This window comes from Tachypleus tridentatus, chromosome 10 (genome assembly GCF_004210375.1).
Source record: "Tachypleus tridentatus isolate NWPU-2018 chromosome 10, ASM421037v1, whole genome shotgun sequence".
Classification (NCBI taxonomy): Eukaryota; Metazoa; Arthropoda; class Merostomata; order Xiphosura; family Limulidae; genus Tachypleus; species Tachypleus tridentatus.
The window spans coordinates 91,410,954-91,429,050 of record NC_134834.1 but is presented as its reverse complement, the minus strand read 5'-3'; the positions used below and the strand labels follow the sequence as shown (position 1 = coordinate 91,429,050).

Below are 18,097 nucleotides of genomic sequence, written 5' to 3'. Positions count from 1 at the left end.
TATATAGCACTGAATGATCCATTAAACACATTTGTACGAACATGCATTAGTGCCTCAAAACAGATGATGATTCAAAAGAAAAGTGTAAAAAATTGAGTGACGTTATAAGTTTATCCTCCACTGTTTATATGTATTTATATACACCTTTCGTAAAAGTAGTACTTCTAAGATGTCGTGCGCAAAAAAATATTATTCAAATATCGTAAAAAGCAGAAATCTTTTACATACTAATGCATTTCTATTTGTTTTCCCCCTTTTATGACTTCTTAAAGTACACTCCTAAGAATGAATCGTATCTTGCATATACAGACTAACGTAGTAAATATTATTTCTAAGTGTTATTTTGAACTTGATTCTTAATGTTCTTGTTTGAGTGTGTGTGTTTTAGATGTATTTATAATATCTTTGCTTATACATTTTTATTCTTTAAGTTTAACACATACGAATATGTAGATATATAAATATAAGAAAACATTTCGAATCCTTAAATGACAGCCTCCTTACAAATACAAATTCCGAATTTAACATTGCATATAAACATTGATAATTCATTTTTATCGATAAACCACAACTTTGAATCTTAATATTGCTTTCTGGAGGTTTTGTGAACACGACTGTATTCAAAATTGGTGTATTTGGATTACATTGTATTGTATTTACAATGAAAAGTACATAATTTTAATTTATTTAACCTATGCAACATTGTTGCATAAGCTCCATTTGCAATTTACATATATTTTGTAAAATCTACATACGCTTCTTTCACTGCAGCTAATATGTCGAAGAATCGCTTTCTTGAACGGGAAGCTGATTTGAGAATTAATATTGATAGAGAGACAAATTAAAATATTGAATTTTATTTTGTAATAAATAGTAGTGCGCGGTTGACAGCTTTCAAGGTGTATTTTACTGAAGTACTTTCCAACACTAAAACATAGTTTTTTGTGTTTGTAAATGGCGATATGCTACTTTAGTTTTTGGTGAGACGAAAGAAAAGGTTATGTTTTTTGTTTGTATTTTTATCTATTCGAAAACGAGGTTATTTCAGGTCATGAGTGCGCATGTTCATTTATACTGTGTATTTGTTGTATTAAGAGAAGTGAATCTCATTGTTATAGTAGTAGTATAGTATATGAAATTTTAAAATCTGTATTAATTGTGATGTTTATATGCTTGTGTAAGCTAATCAGTTGATAAGATAGGAGCTAATTATGATACCAGCGATGAATGGCCCTTCTGGACCTGGTCGAAAAACAACCATATGTAGATATTTTGCTACAAGTGGAACTTGTTTTTATGGGAACGACTGTCAGTTCATGCATGCTAACCCTAACATCGTACCAAATGATTTATCGTTATCTCAGACTCGGACATTAGTGGTTTCCCAGCCGTCGTCAATGAGAGATTTGACGATTAATACTCATAATAAAATTACAGAAGGTAAATCAGTTTATTATATTTTAATTTGCTACTATTAATTGGTCAAAATATATGTGTCATGTTGCACTTTAATGTTATATGATAATACACTATGATTTAATGCCTAAAACACTTGAGATATGGCATCAATACTATAGTTAGTAAAATGCGTAGACAGTCTCTCTCTCTCAGTATCGTGACCACATAGGGCGTTGGTGAACATAGTTTTCCACTGCTCTATAGGCCCCATTGGTTTTATTTTTATTATTTCTATAATGATAATTCTTAATCACACTTCCTTAACATTTGTTGATAGCTGCATCTGTGTTTTTCTTCTTTTCCTGTGAGTTTTCCTGTCATAATAATGTTTTCAAGCTCTCCTTTTTTCCTGATATGACCTGTTTTCTCCTTGAAGTCATTCTACAAAGGCCTAGACAAAACAAATGTGTATGTAGATTCCATAGTGTTTTAAGTATTTGTCTTATGGAGGAAATTTTCTACTGTATTGATGCATTTCTTCATTGTTGGTGATACTGTCCAACATTCAGAACCTTGAAGAATGATTAGATGAGCATAGCACGGTAAAATTATCATTTGTGTGTACAAAAATAATAAGTTTAGAGGATGATATACATGCATTACTTTGCATCTGAATATGATAAGGAAGATAATTGAAGATAACACAAATATAAATTCCAGAATCCTACATAACAGATTAAATGCATCTGTAATGAGTAAAAACATTTATATAAGCTATATGTTGGACAGTAAATGTTCCATTCAGATATGGTCATACTTTCTAATTTACGAAGATAGAGGTAGTAGAAGTCTGTTTAGTGTAGTACAAGACCTTCTACATCATCATGTACTGTGATCCTAATGATTTTGTCTGTTTTGAGTAAAAATATTTATGTAAGCTATATGTTGGACAATAAATGTTCTGGTCATATATGAACGTTTTTTCAAATTTCCAAAGATATGGATAGTAGAAGCCTGTCAGTACAGTACAGGACCTGTACATCATTATGTGCTATCAACCTAATGATTTAGAACCTGTAGAGTTTTATGTAGTGTGCATGTACAGTTTTATTTCTGTATATTTATCTGATTAAATATAGTATCTATCAACATCTAACTCTAAGCAGCAGTGTATAATGTTTCTGTTAATATCTGTTAAAAAGGAATGTTGATTACATAATAATTATCGTGTTTTAAACCGTGAAATTGTACAACAGTACATTTTAATAATAATAATAGTTGATAGAGTGAATTGTATTGTGTTCTTAATATTTTTATTGTTATACAGATACATAAATTAACCATATATGTATCCATGTATGTCTCCTGAGTGTAATATATATATTTTCTAAGTAAATGTGGTTACAGAAAATCCGTGATATTCTAGAATCTGTGGTTCATTGAAACTTTTGTAATCCACAATAAAAGTTTTTACCTGAGTATTCCAATTGTAAGGTAGAAAATTTGATATCATTTATTAAATGTAAGTCAAAAGTATAAACTAATACAAGTAGCACAGTATCAACTGTAATACACTACATGTAGATATCTATCATAACAGCATTAGTTGGTATGTCAATGTTAATGTGTGGATGTGTCATTAAAGCACAAATGTATTAACCGTAACTCTCTCAGTTATGAAGTCCCTAAATTATATTTTAAACTAGTTATGCCAGAGTATATTCACTGTTTTGTATTAGAGTAAAGTAAAATGTTACATGTTTCTTATCCAATTCGGTTCTTTGTCATAAACAGGAATTTTTGTTCCTACAACTAATACCAAGCTATAGATGGCATATACTTTGTTGAAAAAGAGTAATAGTGCAAGTTAAAATATCGTCAAGTTTATTAATTCAAATTAACATATATATTTATTTACTTTGTTGTTAGGTCCTCCTAATCCTGTCACAAGCATGGACCCTCTGTTTCAAGCTTTTGCACCAACTACAGGATTACCTCCTGAATCAAAGCTACAGACATACATGAATGTAAGTTGCTTTTATTAAAGAGTGCACATTTAACTGTTTAAATGTATTTGCTAAGTTTTTGTTCACTTTGTATTCAATGATCAAAGCTCAAGTTCTGTTTTCTTCATTCTCACAAGAGAAGGTGTAAAGACAATTCACCCATATTTTGGTTGATAGCTGTTTTTTTACTTAGTGGCAAGTGATTAAAGCACTCTAAGGTAGAATGTTTCCCAGGAATGGAGAATGCACACATGAAACTGAAAGTAGGATCAAAATCAGTGTTCTTTTATTTGAATGCACCAGTGAGGTATTTGTGGGATGTTGCTTGTTTTTAACATGAAGATCTCCTTGAATCTAAACACTGTTTTAAAGACATATTTTTAATTGAATTTGTGGATGTACCTGTTTCATTATTTTCTTATTAGTCATGTTCAAAACCATGCCCAGGCAAACCATGACTTTTTTTTTTTTTTTCAAAATGTCTAACATTTAATTACCAACACGTGTTATGTGACATTAATAAACAGAATACCTAATTATTTTAAATGTCCAGAATAATTATTTATTTAAACATTGTAGATTTCAAATTATTTTTTCATTTGCATGTCTCAAGAACAAATACTCCTTCAAAATTACAGTTGGTCTGGATATCATAAAAACCAACATATCACCACCAATTTATAAAGTTTAAAATAGTGGTTAGAAAACGTATGAAAATTAAACTTCATAAGTGAAACTTGCTCGTGTTAAACAATCTTTTCCTGTGACAGAGAAATTCTAACAGATGTTTGATAGAACAGTGGTTAATTTTTTTAAAACAAATTAGTTTTTCTTAACTAGTTATGTATAGTAACTAGTTTAGAGAAGACATTCTTTAAAAAAATCAAAACTTGCTTAACCACTATAATTTTTAAAATGCTTACTTGTACCTGTGTAATGCATTCCATGTATATCAGTTCTTGTAACTAAAGTATATAATGTTAGAAAATAACTTATGAGAAAACACTGTGCTTTAAATTTTAATACTGTTTTAAAAATACTTATGAAAAGGTTTTCAGATAGTTTTGATTAATAATACATTACCATAGTCACTAATTAAATTAAGACTCATAATAATTCTCATTGTTAATTGGTTAGTCTCTTAAGAGACTACAAGTAGTATGGCAAATAAGACTTAGAATTTTATTAGCAGAGATATTGGGTACAAGTATAAAGTTGTTTTAATTTCAGTGTGTAGGCCTATGATTGGGACATTGAATTATTAGAAAGAGTTCAGAGGATGGCTTAGGATTAAAAAAAATTGTTATCAGTGTTTAACCCTTAAACAGCAGGAATGTTGTAAGTAGCAGCATGAATTGGTGATGGCTGCCATTTAAGAGTTAAAGTGGATTGTAAAAGACTCCATTGTGCACATACTGGTGGTATGGAGAGAGAAGGATGTTCTTTCCAAAGAAGTGCATGTAGTGTTTTTCAGAATTAGAACATTTTACTTATTATTATTTCTTTAATACTTGGCATGTCTGCAAACTATATTGTTTTTCTTACCATTATGCATAATGGCACATACTGCTGTACTTTAAACACTCTCATGCAAGGACAGTCTTGGATATCTGAAATTTTGTTTAAGAAACAAACAGTTGGAGGCAATATAATTGTAGGCATATAAAATGTTAAGGGAATTGATAGTGTTGATGTATCTCTGTTTTTTTGTTTTTTTTTACTGTCCTTAATAGTGAGAATGGTAAGATAAGCAGGCACAAATATAAATTTTAATAGGGTAGGAGTCATGTTCAGCTAGGACTTTTTTTCTCTTGGATTGGTTGGCCTTTGTAATGGGTTTCCTTCAAAAGCTATGGATGCAGTAAATTTAAGGGGATGCTTCACAAATACTTAACTTATAATGGTTGGCTGTATTTAGTTTATTTTAGTGGATATAAGATGTTTTTTATTGTCCATAAATTTCTTGTTAAACATAGTACTGTTACATATTGATATACAAGTATCACGTATCCATAAAATTGTATCGGTGAAATATCACCTTGGCTATTATATATAAACATTTTGAGACTCAAGAAAGTAAAATTTAATAAAACAGAATAATTATTTGCATAAGGTTAATTTATATCAACCTACACTAAAGGTGGCAGTTATAATTGATATTACATATAAGTACTAAAATTCAGTTTATTCATCTACATTGTATATTGAAAAATTTGAATAACCAATAATAATTTTTACTTTATGAAACATATACCTGTCCAGTAGGTTAATTTAGAAGTTTTTCAAAGCTTAACAATTTTTGTTTATCAAACTAATCTTCTTGAAATGTTTTATACAATTTATAGACAGCTTAGCAAATGGTAATTGCTGTTGTAAATTGCATTTACATTATGAAATCTATATTCTTAGTTCAAGAGCAGTTTCTGAAATCAAGAGCTTATTTAGTTTTTTATTATGTAACTTTCCCTTTTTTGTGCCAGTTTACTTTGTATATATCTTGGTTGTTACTCAAATTTCAAACATGTAATGAGCTTCATATAATAATTAAGAGAAATCTGACCTCAACTTCCTCTTCTCTGCTGTTCATAGGATGTCACAAGAGATAAAACTTGCTAGTGTGTAAAATGTATCAATAGGTGTTTGTGGCTGTTGGTTCTGTGATGTAGTGCATGTTATATTTGTAGTGCATGTAGTGCATTACAAAAACATTGTATTTGTAATGTTTTTTAGAGATTGAAGGTTACAAACAATAACATTAACATATATATCTGGTAGGATTGAGATTACAGAAGTATGCTTATGATAATTTTGAATCTTCTAGTAAAAACCATTGGTTGTGCTAGTTTTTGTCTGTGCATTTTAAAATGCACATTCCAAAAGGTTTGTGCACCATTCTTATGTTTGTATAAAATAAATTAATCTTGCTATTTTGCTAATAAAACACATTTGTTCACTTAACACTCCTACGAAAAGACGTTTCTAGTCCTGATTTCTCCAAGCCCATTTCCCTGGCTGTGGTTTCGCTAGATAGTAGATAGGGACAGTGGGAATCTCGTTAATCCATTCATTAATGGATTTAAATGGCAATTTCATTTAAATACAAAATTATTAGCCTAATATTAATAACCTTTCAAGTTGCTCTGGGGCCTATTAGGCCCCACTTTTCGTAGGAGTGTTAAATATGATAATGTCTACTCCTTGACCTCATGACTTCAACCTGATAATTTCTAAAATGAGGTTCTTCCTAAACTGTATACAAGTCAGGATCTATGCTTTGTTATATGCCCTATGATAAATTACATCAGTGATTAGTTTATTTGTAAATTCTGAGGTAATAAGAAATCATTTGTGTGTAATTTTCCTAGTTTCATTGCAGTTTGATACAAAGGACATCATGTATAAAGCACCAACTTGTTGATCATGAACATTTGTCAGTGTTATAAAAAAACCAAAAAGATATGTATATAGATTTGTATAAATTTCATTCAAAGCTGACAACAGCTCCCCAGCTAGTTAAAAAAAAAAAAAATATTAATTACATTTAAGATTGACTTTTATCAAATTTGGTTGGCAAAATCTAGAACTATTGTTTTTATAAAAATATCATAAAAAGTCTAAATCATTTTGAAAAACTTTATTTAATAATTGAGAATAAAATTCTGTCAAATTTAATGTAGATTGTAGCACTGGTTTTTATTGAAATATTTTTTATTTATTAATAATTAGATTGTTTTCAATTCAGATTTGAATAAAAAGTAAATACTTAGCAACAAAGTTTGACTTGTATCTGTTAGAAAATGTTTCATGATAAATATAAAAGATTTCTGTGAACTATATTAGAAAATACTGTAATATTGTATGGTCTTGCATGATTTAGAGTCGTATTTAATCATAAATAAATTTATACTTGGTTGTCCCTTTATGGATTTGGGCCCTGATACTGTGGTTATCTTCTCCCAGTGTCAGTATTTCTTCTTTTTTTTTACCATGGTATGCCTCTCCTTGTTTGCCCTTTACTTGCTGACATGGATCCTCTGTTATTGGGAATTTTTGGGTTCAGGATGCACTTGTATCACAGGTTTGCTTGCCTCCCTCCTCATCTTATGCTTTGCAAGTGGCTCCTTTTCTGCACCAGAGTTTTTAGGGACATCCACTACTCTTTGAAAACCAAAGTTGATAACATGGTTGTATACATTTTCCCTTTCTCCTTGGCCTCTGATTTATTGCAACCATTTCCTGGATCTGTTTCTGCATCTTGCCCTCCTCCTTACTCCTTCTTTGGTTCTGACCTCTTCTATTCTTAAGGTTCAATGTTTGTACTTCTGGTGCTATACTGGAAACACTTTTTGATCTAGGAGGCTATATAGCAGATTAAGGTCTTGTGGGGAACAAGCCCCTCTACTTTGCACTTGGCTGGTGGTCCATCACAATGGACTCTAGGATTTTGAAGGTAAGCTTTGAAGATCTGGTTCTGTGTTTTGATTCTCCCTCAGGATCCATCTTCTAGCCAGCATCTTTTGGTAATGATACAATATCTGCTTCACAAGGGTGCCATCAAAGGCACCTAGGGGATTCCTCTTACCTGGATTTTTCCTTTCTGTTTGCTGTCTCCTGTAATTGATATTTTGGCTCTAAACTGCTTCTCAGTCTTACCTTCTTTCATCTTGAAGACCTACTTGCCCTTTGATCTCTGGTCTTTGGAAGACATTGGTGGATGTCTTCACTTTGCCATCTTCCCTACATCCTGACATTATCTTAATTTTTGTCCATCAGATTTATATTTTTCTAATCTGGGTCCTTCTGTTTAGGCTTACCCTGGCTCCCTATGTATTTACTGGGTGGTCAGTGTGTTTGTTCGTCTTTTTCAGTCCTAGTCCCTTCATTTCCACCATTACTTTGACTAGCTACTTCAAGCTTCCTCACAAGTTGCCTCACCCTTCATACTCAGTTTTGCCAATGTAAAGGTGCTCAAGTTGGTTAGTTGTTAGATTGGAAAAGTATTTTCTCAGCCCCATGCAATATCTCATTCATCTTTGGATATTGTTCAGCTACCTCCTCAGTTGGGCCCAACCTTCTCTACTTCATTCACAGGCTATGGAGCTCCTAATTCTCAATCTGTTCTCTCCTGTTTCTACTGTGTGAGTTCCAACTCTTTATGGGAGTGTGGGCTTCTCTGAATGCCATTATTCCTTGCATATTGATCTTGTCTGATGGTTAAATGGAGAAAACAGCATTACAACTGTTCTTCCTTCTCATCTGGAATGTTTCCCGTTTAAGGATGTCTCTCTTTCCATTTGGGTTGGCTACCTGGATGCTCATGAGATCTCGGGTAGTGAACTTTATCAGAGTCTGTATTCCATATCAATCTCTTGGAGCTTCTCACAATTCATCAGGCATTAGTTCACTTCTTTCTGGTTCTTCAAGGCTGGTAGGTGATGGTTCATTCCAACAACTCAAATGTTGTCTCATACATTTCCAGGCAAAAGGGGAAACTGGTGGTAACCAGATTTCTGTTTTCAGACACTGGACCTCATTGTTGGGTGCACAGCCATCTTATTCAGTTGTTGGCTTGTTATATTCTGGGTACTCTGAATTTTGTCGTAGATTGCTTATCTTGTTCTAACAAAATTGTCCTTGTGGAGTGGTCACTGGGCACACTGGTGTTTCAGTAGTTCTGTTCCCAGTGAGATGTTCCAGAACTGGATGCCTTTCCCACACATCTCAATTCCCAGCTTCCATAGTTTTGGTCTCCTGTTCCAAGGCTAGTGGCAAATGAAAATATGCATCTATAGAGGGCAGTATAAGTTAAGAAAAACTATTTGTGAGTAGAGATAAAAAATCTATTGAAAATACATTTTGAGTGTAGAAAAATTTTAACTTTTAGAAACTAGCAGTTTATATCTTGTCTTTAACTAGATTGCACCACGTACACTGTCACCTTCAGTAGAGAAGCCTAAATCTTTTGTGCCTCCATCTTCCAACCTACATTCTAATGATGTCACTAGTGCCATGGCTGCTTTAGCTGTTGAAACGTCAAGAAAGGTACCATTACTAGTAGTTCTTTATATGTTTAACAAAACTTGGTTTCTGTTTGGAATTGTAGATGTGATGAAAGGACAGGTTTTATATACGTATATTTATTAAATCTAAAAAAGAAATACCTCTCAAAAGTCTTATCTTTTGAATATTCATTTGTGTTTTTAACCATATGAGGATTTAACTACTTGTTTTTCCTACATTTAATTTTTTTGTTCTTCACAGGGAGATTGGTTGTGTATCAAAATGGTTATTACATTTATTTTGAAAGTCTATAGTATAGAAAGATTCTCTATTTTTTAGCTGTTCCTGGAAACATTTCTGAAATCAAAATGATACCATCACATACATGGTTAACTTTTTAAATCTTAAGATATATTGTAATTTGTTTTTTTTTACTTTTTGTATGGTTTTCATATTTTGTAATTAAAAAAGATTATTTAAAAAAAGGACTAAAAACAAAATTTTGTCTTTAGTCAATTTTGTTATTTTATTTGTATAGGATTATTAATAAAACCGTGATAGGTTATTATTTAATTCTTTATACAAAGTTCATTTTTTAATCAACTTCCCATTTTACAAGCTGCTAACAACTGGATTACTGTAGTAACCTCAACATCAGATGTGTTGACTTTAAGAATTACATAGCCTGAGATATCTTTGAATTTTAAGCAACTTTAAAATAATACGAAAAGTTGTCACTCTGATCTATCATTTAAATGTTTGGTATTTAGATTCTGTACACTTGACTGAACAAAGTTCTTGGTATAAAATATTCTATTGATTTACACATTTGTTTAAAGGTTATCCCTAAAAGTGATTAGAAACTTGGTGATGTAGTTTCATGAATTCCTATATTATTGCTCGTTGTCTTTTTTGTAACTTGAGAGAAAAATAATAAATAGACTTTCTTTTTCTAGAAAGTATGTAACAACTGGCACCAAGATTACTTATAACCTACAATAATTTATAAAGTATGTAGTAGCATCTGCATATATGTAGCTATTTAACATTTGATGTGTTACTTATTTTACCAGACCCCAAATCCTACTGCTGCAGAATTTGTTCCTATGTCATCCATTTCAAGGCCAACAGCTGGACATTTAACACACAGCATGAGTACACCTTCTTTTTTCCAATATGCCATAGGTGCATCAGGTCTGACAGCCAGTACACCTTTTGGTAGATTTGGTGAGTAAAGCTTTATGTTTATAGTATGCCAGAAAATGAGATAATCTTTCATATCTTAAATGGTTGGAAACGAAATCCATATATCTGATTCTTGTGTGCACTAAATGTTAAGAGTGCATTCCAAAACACACCTTCTCTCACACTTTAGCTTTGTCCTGATATAATATTCTCTTTGCTCATGTGAGTAGTGGTACAAATTCTGCCTTGCTATATTCAGCCTTTATACCCCACTTTACCACTCCTAGTGACTTTAACCTAATGGCCTTTCACCTACTTTAATGCACTCCAATACCCATCTGTATATAAGCTCCCAATTATTCTTATTCACTTCTTTTCAACACCAAAACATACAAAGATGGTCTTACATATTTACTGTGGGTTATTCTTCTGTGCTATTACCACATTGCAAGGTTTTTCTTTTGAATTATTTTTGATATTTTTTGTAGGGCTTGAGTTTAATTTCTTGCTTTACAATAAAAAATTTTTTTGAATATAAATACATTCACGTCTCAGACACAGAGTCCCCTGATGACTCTGTTCTACCACTACAAGAGTCTAACATTACTCAGGTGTCAGTTATAGCTACTAATATGCAGATAAGTAGAGTCTTACATGCAGTGTGAGGTTTTATCTCCTATTGGCTTTAAGGCAAAGTTTGTGGAAAATTGAGAGCAGGCTTGTAAGAATTTAGACTCTTTGTTTCTCCAGTATCTTCCTGTGCTCAGATTGCTACTCCTAAATCTCAGATGATCATTCCACCTCTTGCACTCTCTTTACAACTAGTTTGCCATGTCTGTAATGCTTTGAGTATTTCTCCTGTGACATATGTCTTTTAATCTTTATTGAGGTACACTAGTTCAACTGCTTACCTGGTCATCCCTCAGTTAGATATTCCTGTGCATGCAGAGAGACTTGCAGATCAGTTGAGTTAAGGTGCTGCTGTGCTTCCTCCTTGTTTATTGAATCTTCATACCTTGGCTTTCTATCACCTAGAGAACCCTTATTTGGACTCTTGGAGACCAGACCTTCAACTTCCTGTTTGAGGCTCTAGACAAGACACCACTGTTCTTATTAACCCTTTTGAAAACTACAGGCTTGATATAATATGAGTGCATCTACACATTTGCAAATATTAAATATTTGCACTTTTAACTTTTGATACAGCACGTGTCTTCATAACATTCAGTAGGCTACAGTAAATATTACAAGTATTTTGCATACAAAAAATCAGATTTTTTAATGAAATATTTTACTAAAGATTTTTTTCTGAAAATAGAGTATGTTTCATTACTAATCTGAGGGCAAAGTGATTTCATTTTATGATTTAAAAAACTACTTTGTCTCAAAAAATCTCGTATTATTTACATAATCATTAAAACCTCCTAAATACCTTTCAAACATTTGTTTTCAGTGAGACTTTATATTTTGTTATTTTCTATTCTGTAACTATGCATGGTCTGTCACTTGATCAACCTTTTTAATGTCATAAAAAAAAAAAAACTTATGCTTTTTTCATATTAGAATGGCTACATATATAATGTAAAAATGCAAATGTTTAGTCTAAGTAGCTTAAATCTCATAATGCTATATATTTATTATTTTTTATTATATTGACCTTTCATTCATGTCTAACTAACATTACATAACTTGTATTGATGTGGTGCGTTTGCACTCGTTATGTATCCAATAATATAAAACTGGTCTTTAGTCTTCCTCGTCTTGGTTGTCTTTTAGTAGACTAGTATTTTGTAATATCCAGTCACATATCAGTTATTATACATTATGTATATAGATTATTACTATTTAGAAATAAATTATTAAATTTATATTTTTTAAAATATAGGACATTAAATCAAGAAGTAAAGTGAACAATTATCTCTTCTCACAATGTCTCTTAAATTCGGTTGCTGCTGGATATAGGCTGGTAAGCCTTTTAAAATTCTGCACTTGGAGGATATCAAACAATTTTTTTTAAAAGTATATATATATATATATATATATATACAGTTGAATAACCAAAATATCATAAATAACTACAGTGATATCATAGAATTCCACTGTAATTTAATAAGCTTAGTAACTAAGATGTATTTAAAAATATGAAACTTCAAGCAGACTAAAGTCAAAACCTACCTAATTGAAATCTTGGATTGAAAAAATGTATTTTTTTCAAAGACTAAATTCGCTGAGAAAACGTAGGGACATTCTAAGCTATTCATTGGTTTTTCACGTGTCAGATGTTGAAGTAAGTATATATAAAGGACCATTTTCAAAAATTGAAAGAGGTGAATTGGATCACTGTGTTTGATTCAGTACATAAGCCATGTCTTATTTTATATTCTAGCTTAATAATATTAGTAATTTGAGTTCCTAATTTGTATGAAACAACAGACCTAGTATTTTAACATCACAAATATTTAATTTTAAACAGTGCTGCATTCAACATACCACATGACTCACTAGAATTTATATTTGAATGTTTTTTTTTATATTTACTTTTAAATTAAGAAATGAACTCGTATATAATATTAATGTTTGAATTACAATATACAATTTTATTCCAAACTAATTGGCATAAACTCATAAAATAATAGTCAAAAAAATTTCGAATGCAAGTCAACAAATGACATCACCTTTTGACCTGTTCCCCATCAAAAAGGGTTAATCATCAGTTTCCCAGAATTTCTCTGTCACAACAGTTTTTGTTTTTATATTTAAAACTACTGTCTGAGGCCCATCATAGGTCTCTTGCTCAAATTTCAGAAGGTCTTGTTCATTCATTGACGTTCACTTTGGTTGGGTATTAGCTTGTGAACTCTCATTGGTATCTTGATAAGTTTGTTGCTGGAATCTTTTAGAGAGAGATACCTTATTGGAGGAAGTTCACCTTCCTAAATCAGTTCTTAGACATCTCGGAAGCTCCTTTTTTCAGAAAGTTTATTTTTGTGGGAATTCCAGACTGGAGTCTAGAGTAGACATGGTCTGTAATCATTTTACACTTTTTACACTGGTATCCGAACTGTCCAAAATTTCATCTACAGGATAGTTTATTACATCTCCTATTTGAATTTCCAGTCATCTTGATAGGGGTTCTCCTCCATGGTAAAGCATAGATTTTGGCATCGGTGATAGACCCCAAAAAGTTACAGAATAGAAAAATAACATAAAATATAAATTGTTGCTGAAAACAAACATTTTAAATGTATTTAGGAGGTTTTAGAAATTACGCAAATAATATTTTAGATTATTTACGAGACAAAGAATAGCTTTTAAAATCATAATGTAAAATCACTTTGCACTCAAACTAGTAACAAAACAAACTGTTTTCATAAACAAATCTTTAGTAAAACTATTTCATTAAAAATTCTGATTTTTTTCTTTTCTTTACAAAATTCTTGTAATCTTTACTGAAAGTCTACCAAATTTTGTGAAGATACACATGCTGTATCTAAAGTTAAAGTGCAAATACTTAATGTGTGCAAATGTGTAGAAAAACTTGTATATATTATACTGAACCTCTACCGAAAGGGTTAATATACTTTATTTTACAAAAGCTATAAAATCTATAGAAATTTCACCTTAGGTTTTAAAATTTTCATCTTATGATTTTTATTAATTATTTGTAATCCAGAACTACAATTCATATAATATCATACATCAAAGTAACATATCTTTCCCTGTAAGAGGCTTTTTTTTTAATTTTGCATAGAGCTACAGAAGGGCTATCTCCACTAATTAGTCCTAATTTCACAGTGTAAGACTAGAGGGAAGGCAACTAGTGATCACCACCCACTGCCAACTCTTGGGCTACTCTTTTACCAACGAATATAGGGGTTGACCGTCACATTATAATGACCCTATGGCTGAAAGGGCGAGCAATGGATGGGGATTCAAACCTGTGACCCTCAGATTATGAGTTGAACACCTTAACTCACCTGGCTATGCTGGGCCTGAGAGGCTATGTAATCTATAGAAAGTAATCTCAGATTTCAACTTTATCTTGTAATTTTGTTTTGTCTTTTTTTTTTTTCAATACAGTAAAAACTATATGAAAGTGCACCAACTTAACATATCAAAACAATTTGAGTTTCAATCATGAGCTGTTGTTTTTCAGGTAAATACTGGTGAGGAATATGTGAAGCTGAGACCTTGAATGATAATGTATATATTTGTTGTTTTTTTTACGTGAAGGTTTTAAGCTGTACATTTAACCTATTGATACATACATGCATGTGTGTGTATGTATTGGTTCATCCAAATTAAGTAAATTGTATTACTGTAGTGTGCATTCTTTATCCAGTATATAAAGTAGAAGTGTTGCAAAATATTACAAGTGTGATAAGTACAAGTGAAAAGGAGCAATTATAAATTTACCTTAATGTAAAAATTTGTGCTCAAACTGTTAAATTTTTGTTTCAATTTCTCATATTGGTGTTAATTACTGTACAATAAGTAGCTTTCTTATACTATATATTTTGTATGTTATCCTGATAAGATGTGCCACAGGGTGACAGTCCAGGTCTTTCTCCTGATCAGTCTCCTTTAATCAGTAGAAAATCTCGATCTCCATTAACAACAACTTATGTTGGAGGTCCTCCTGCAACTGTCACAACCTCGGCCACGCAGGATCAGTTTGCACCTCCAGGAACAGTCTATCAAGTAAGTTTTTTTCATTTTAAGCCCTTGCCAATTTGTATTTTTGTGTTGTTTTGCAGAAAAGTGGTAAAATAGGGAACATAAAAATCATTAAAGCATTTAGTTAACTTTACAAAAACAAATTGTTAAAAAGTACATAGAGTTGATAGACTTAAATTTGTGTTTTTTTTATATGCATTGTTTTGGTGGCTATAAAAAAGAATCTATACTATAGTGGGGTTTTGTTGTAATTATTAAGCCTTTTGGTCTTATTGCTTTACCAACCTTTGGCATTTAACCATTTTGCATTGGATAGATCAAAGTGCACCTGTCACTGTAATATAGTGGGGTTTTGTTATAGTTATTAGGCATATTGTTCTCATTGCTTTACCAACCTTTGGCATTTAACCATTTTGCATTGGATAGATCAAAGTGCACCTGTCACTGTAATATAGTGGGGTTTTGTTATAGTTATTAGGCATATTGTTCTCATTGCTTTACCAACCTTTTGCATTGGATAGGTCAAAGAGCATGTCACAAATTTTCATTTTGAGTTTCATTCAAACTTTAATTAAACTACATTATTATCACTATATATTAATATAATTGGCATCAAAACTTAGTTAAGAAACCCAATTTTAATATTATCAATTTTTAATTTTGTAAGGAAATATTTTTAGTAAACCCTTAACCTCCCCTAGTTGTGAGAACTGTGATGTTTGTTTTCTGACTTCCCTCTTCTTTAATTTATTTACCACCCCTCTGAGAAGTTTAGAATTTAACTTTAATTACTCATTATAATATAGTTGTTGTTCAGGCAGAACATAATATTTATAGTCTTTGATCTTATTTGATTTTGGAATCATTATCTAGAAAATGAGGCTCCTCCTGCCATGCCCACCTGTAACATCTCTTTCACAAATTACTGATAGTCCTCTGTGACATTTAGTATTATAACTAATAGAAATCAATAGTTTTAGTCTATCAATTATATATTATATTGTTTTCTGCACTGATAATTATCAGTTTCACTTCCACTTAAAGCTTGATTCTCACTGAAAAGACATTGCCAAGTTTAGCTGAATTTCTAGTGGTTCTTGTTGTATAGATTGAAAGTCAAAATACTTGTGATAGTGATGGGACATGTTTTTCTTTTCACATTTTATTATTCTGTGTTCTTTAGAGCATTATTAAATTAAAAAAAAAAAATTAATTATTCCACTAATACCATTAGTATTAAAGAGTAGGGTTAAGTGTCACTGACAGCAGCAGAAAGATGACTACCTATGTTTTTCACATATATTTTTTATTATTATAAAAGTAACTACAATGGAAAAAGTGGAAATTTTTATCTTGCATCAAGTTACATAAAGTAAAATAAAGAATAATAAAAATGTTCACACTCATGAATAGTCAGTTTGATTTGATGGGGTAAAGCAAGCTGCATGTTTGTTAAGTAATTTCAAATTTTACGGCAGGAATATTAGCTCAGACATGGTTCACGGGGTAATGAAATACAAAAATTTAATTAGAAAATGGTGTATGCTGTTATAATATTTAAACTATTTAGGATAAACAAATTAAGTTTTATGTTGAAATTTAAAGTCTTTATAGAAAGGTAAAAGGATAATTTTGATTTTTTGTGGGAGGTAGCTGGTAAAATTGACCAATCTTGTATAAATGTAGGGTAGAAGAAATAACAGATAAAATATGAAGTTATTTTGGAAGAAAACATTTATTTATTTAGGAAATTTTAGGGACTATGCAAATGAAATTAGAAAATTTTTCAAGTGAAGAAATGTATTCTTTATCTTAACTTGAAAATTGCTTTGCACTTGGAACAGTCAACACCCTACAAGTAAACAGAAATTTTGGTAAAAATACTTAATTAAAAATATTGAGTTTTTGTTCATTAAAGACTTTTTTTTTTAATTTACTGACAACTTGTCAAATTTCTAGAAAATACAAATAAGTACTTTTAAAGTTATAGTATGTATACTACCTTGGTTAAAAGGTTCTGTAAATTACAGGTGCCTGTCCTGATAGGGTTAAAACTGTAGAATTAATTTTTTCTCTTCATATAAAATAACACTTGGAATAGATTTTTGTCTTCCACATTGTCCAGTCCAACAGATAAGTTCTCGTAGTGAATGGAAAACCTTATGAAGAGTGGCACGCTAAAGATAGTTTTAAAATTCTACTGTTTACACACCCCTACTTTTAAATTCAGTAATAGATTACTTAACAAGAATATAGTTGTTGTTTTGAATTAAGCACAAAGCTACACAATGGGCTATCTGTGCTCTGCCCAAAAAAGAATATAAAATAAAGACAACTTTAGTGTGAAATTGACCTTGAATATTAGGGTGTTAACAACATAAGTATATGTTTTTACAACTGTAGCAAGAGTCCGTTGGAGGGACAACATACTTTTTTGCTGCAGAAGAAGCTGGAGGAGCTCAGAAAGAGACACCTGCACCTGTTATAATGCCAGATTTCACACTGTACTCAGGAAATCCAGCACATGTGGAGCACATGAAGCCAAAAGCTAATGCTCCTTCATTTTTTCTTCCAGATGAACTTAGAATGGTAATGTTTTCAGATTGTAATACTAATATGTCAGTTTCTTTTGCTGGATATTCATATTAAAAATCCATTTAGACAAAAGATGTTCATATTCAAGAGATGTGTATTGCAAATATAATTTTTTATTTACAGTTTAACCCTTTTGCACCTTTTGTATTGGGTAGATCAAAGTGCATGTTACAACCTTCCACAGAGTATATTTATAATTTAATTGTACTACTTTATTATCAATGTATATGAATAAT

The 18,097-nt window shown here is 31.2% G+C and overlaps 1 protein-coding gene across 4 annotated transcripts in view; it reads left to right on the top strand.

The window, feature by feature from the left end:
* The first annotated feature begins 901 nt into the window (after window positions 1-901).
* PAN3 (Poly(A) specific ribonuclease subunit PAN3) overlaps window positions 902-18,097 on the top strand; it is a 50,715-nt gene continuing 33,519 nt past the window's right edge. For 3 of the 4 annotated variants that reach the window (XR_013016100.1, XM_076462683.1, XM_076462682.1), the window contains exons 1-6: window positions 1,069-1,440; window positions 3,328-3,425; window positions 9,321-9,446; window positions 10,478-10,631; window positions 15,127-15,290; window positions 17,670-17,855. Coding sequence is in view for 3 of the 4 variants with exons in the window: in XM_076462683.1 (XP_076318798.1) it covers window positions 1,212-1,440; window positions 3,328-3,425; window positions 9,321-9,446; window positions 10,478-10,631; window positions 15,127-15,290; window positions 17,670-17,855 (957 nt within the window). In the remaining variant the exon portion in view is untranslated. Of the gene's footprint in view, window positions 998-1,068; window positions 1,441-3,327; window positions 3,426-9,320; window positions 9,447-10,477; window positions 10,632-15,126; window positions 15,291-17,669; window positions 17,856-18,097 lie in introns of those variants that run through there. The other variant, XM_076462684.1, reaches the window with a different exon arrangement.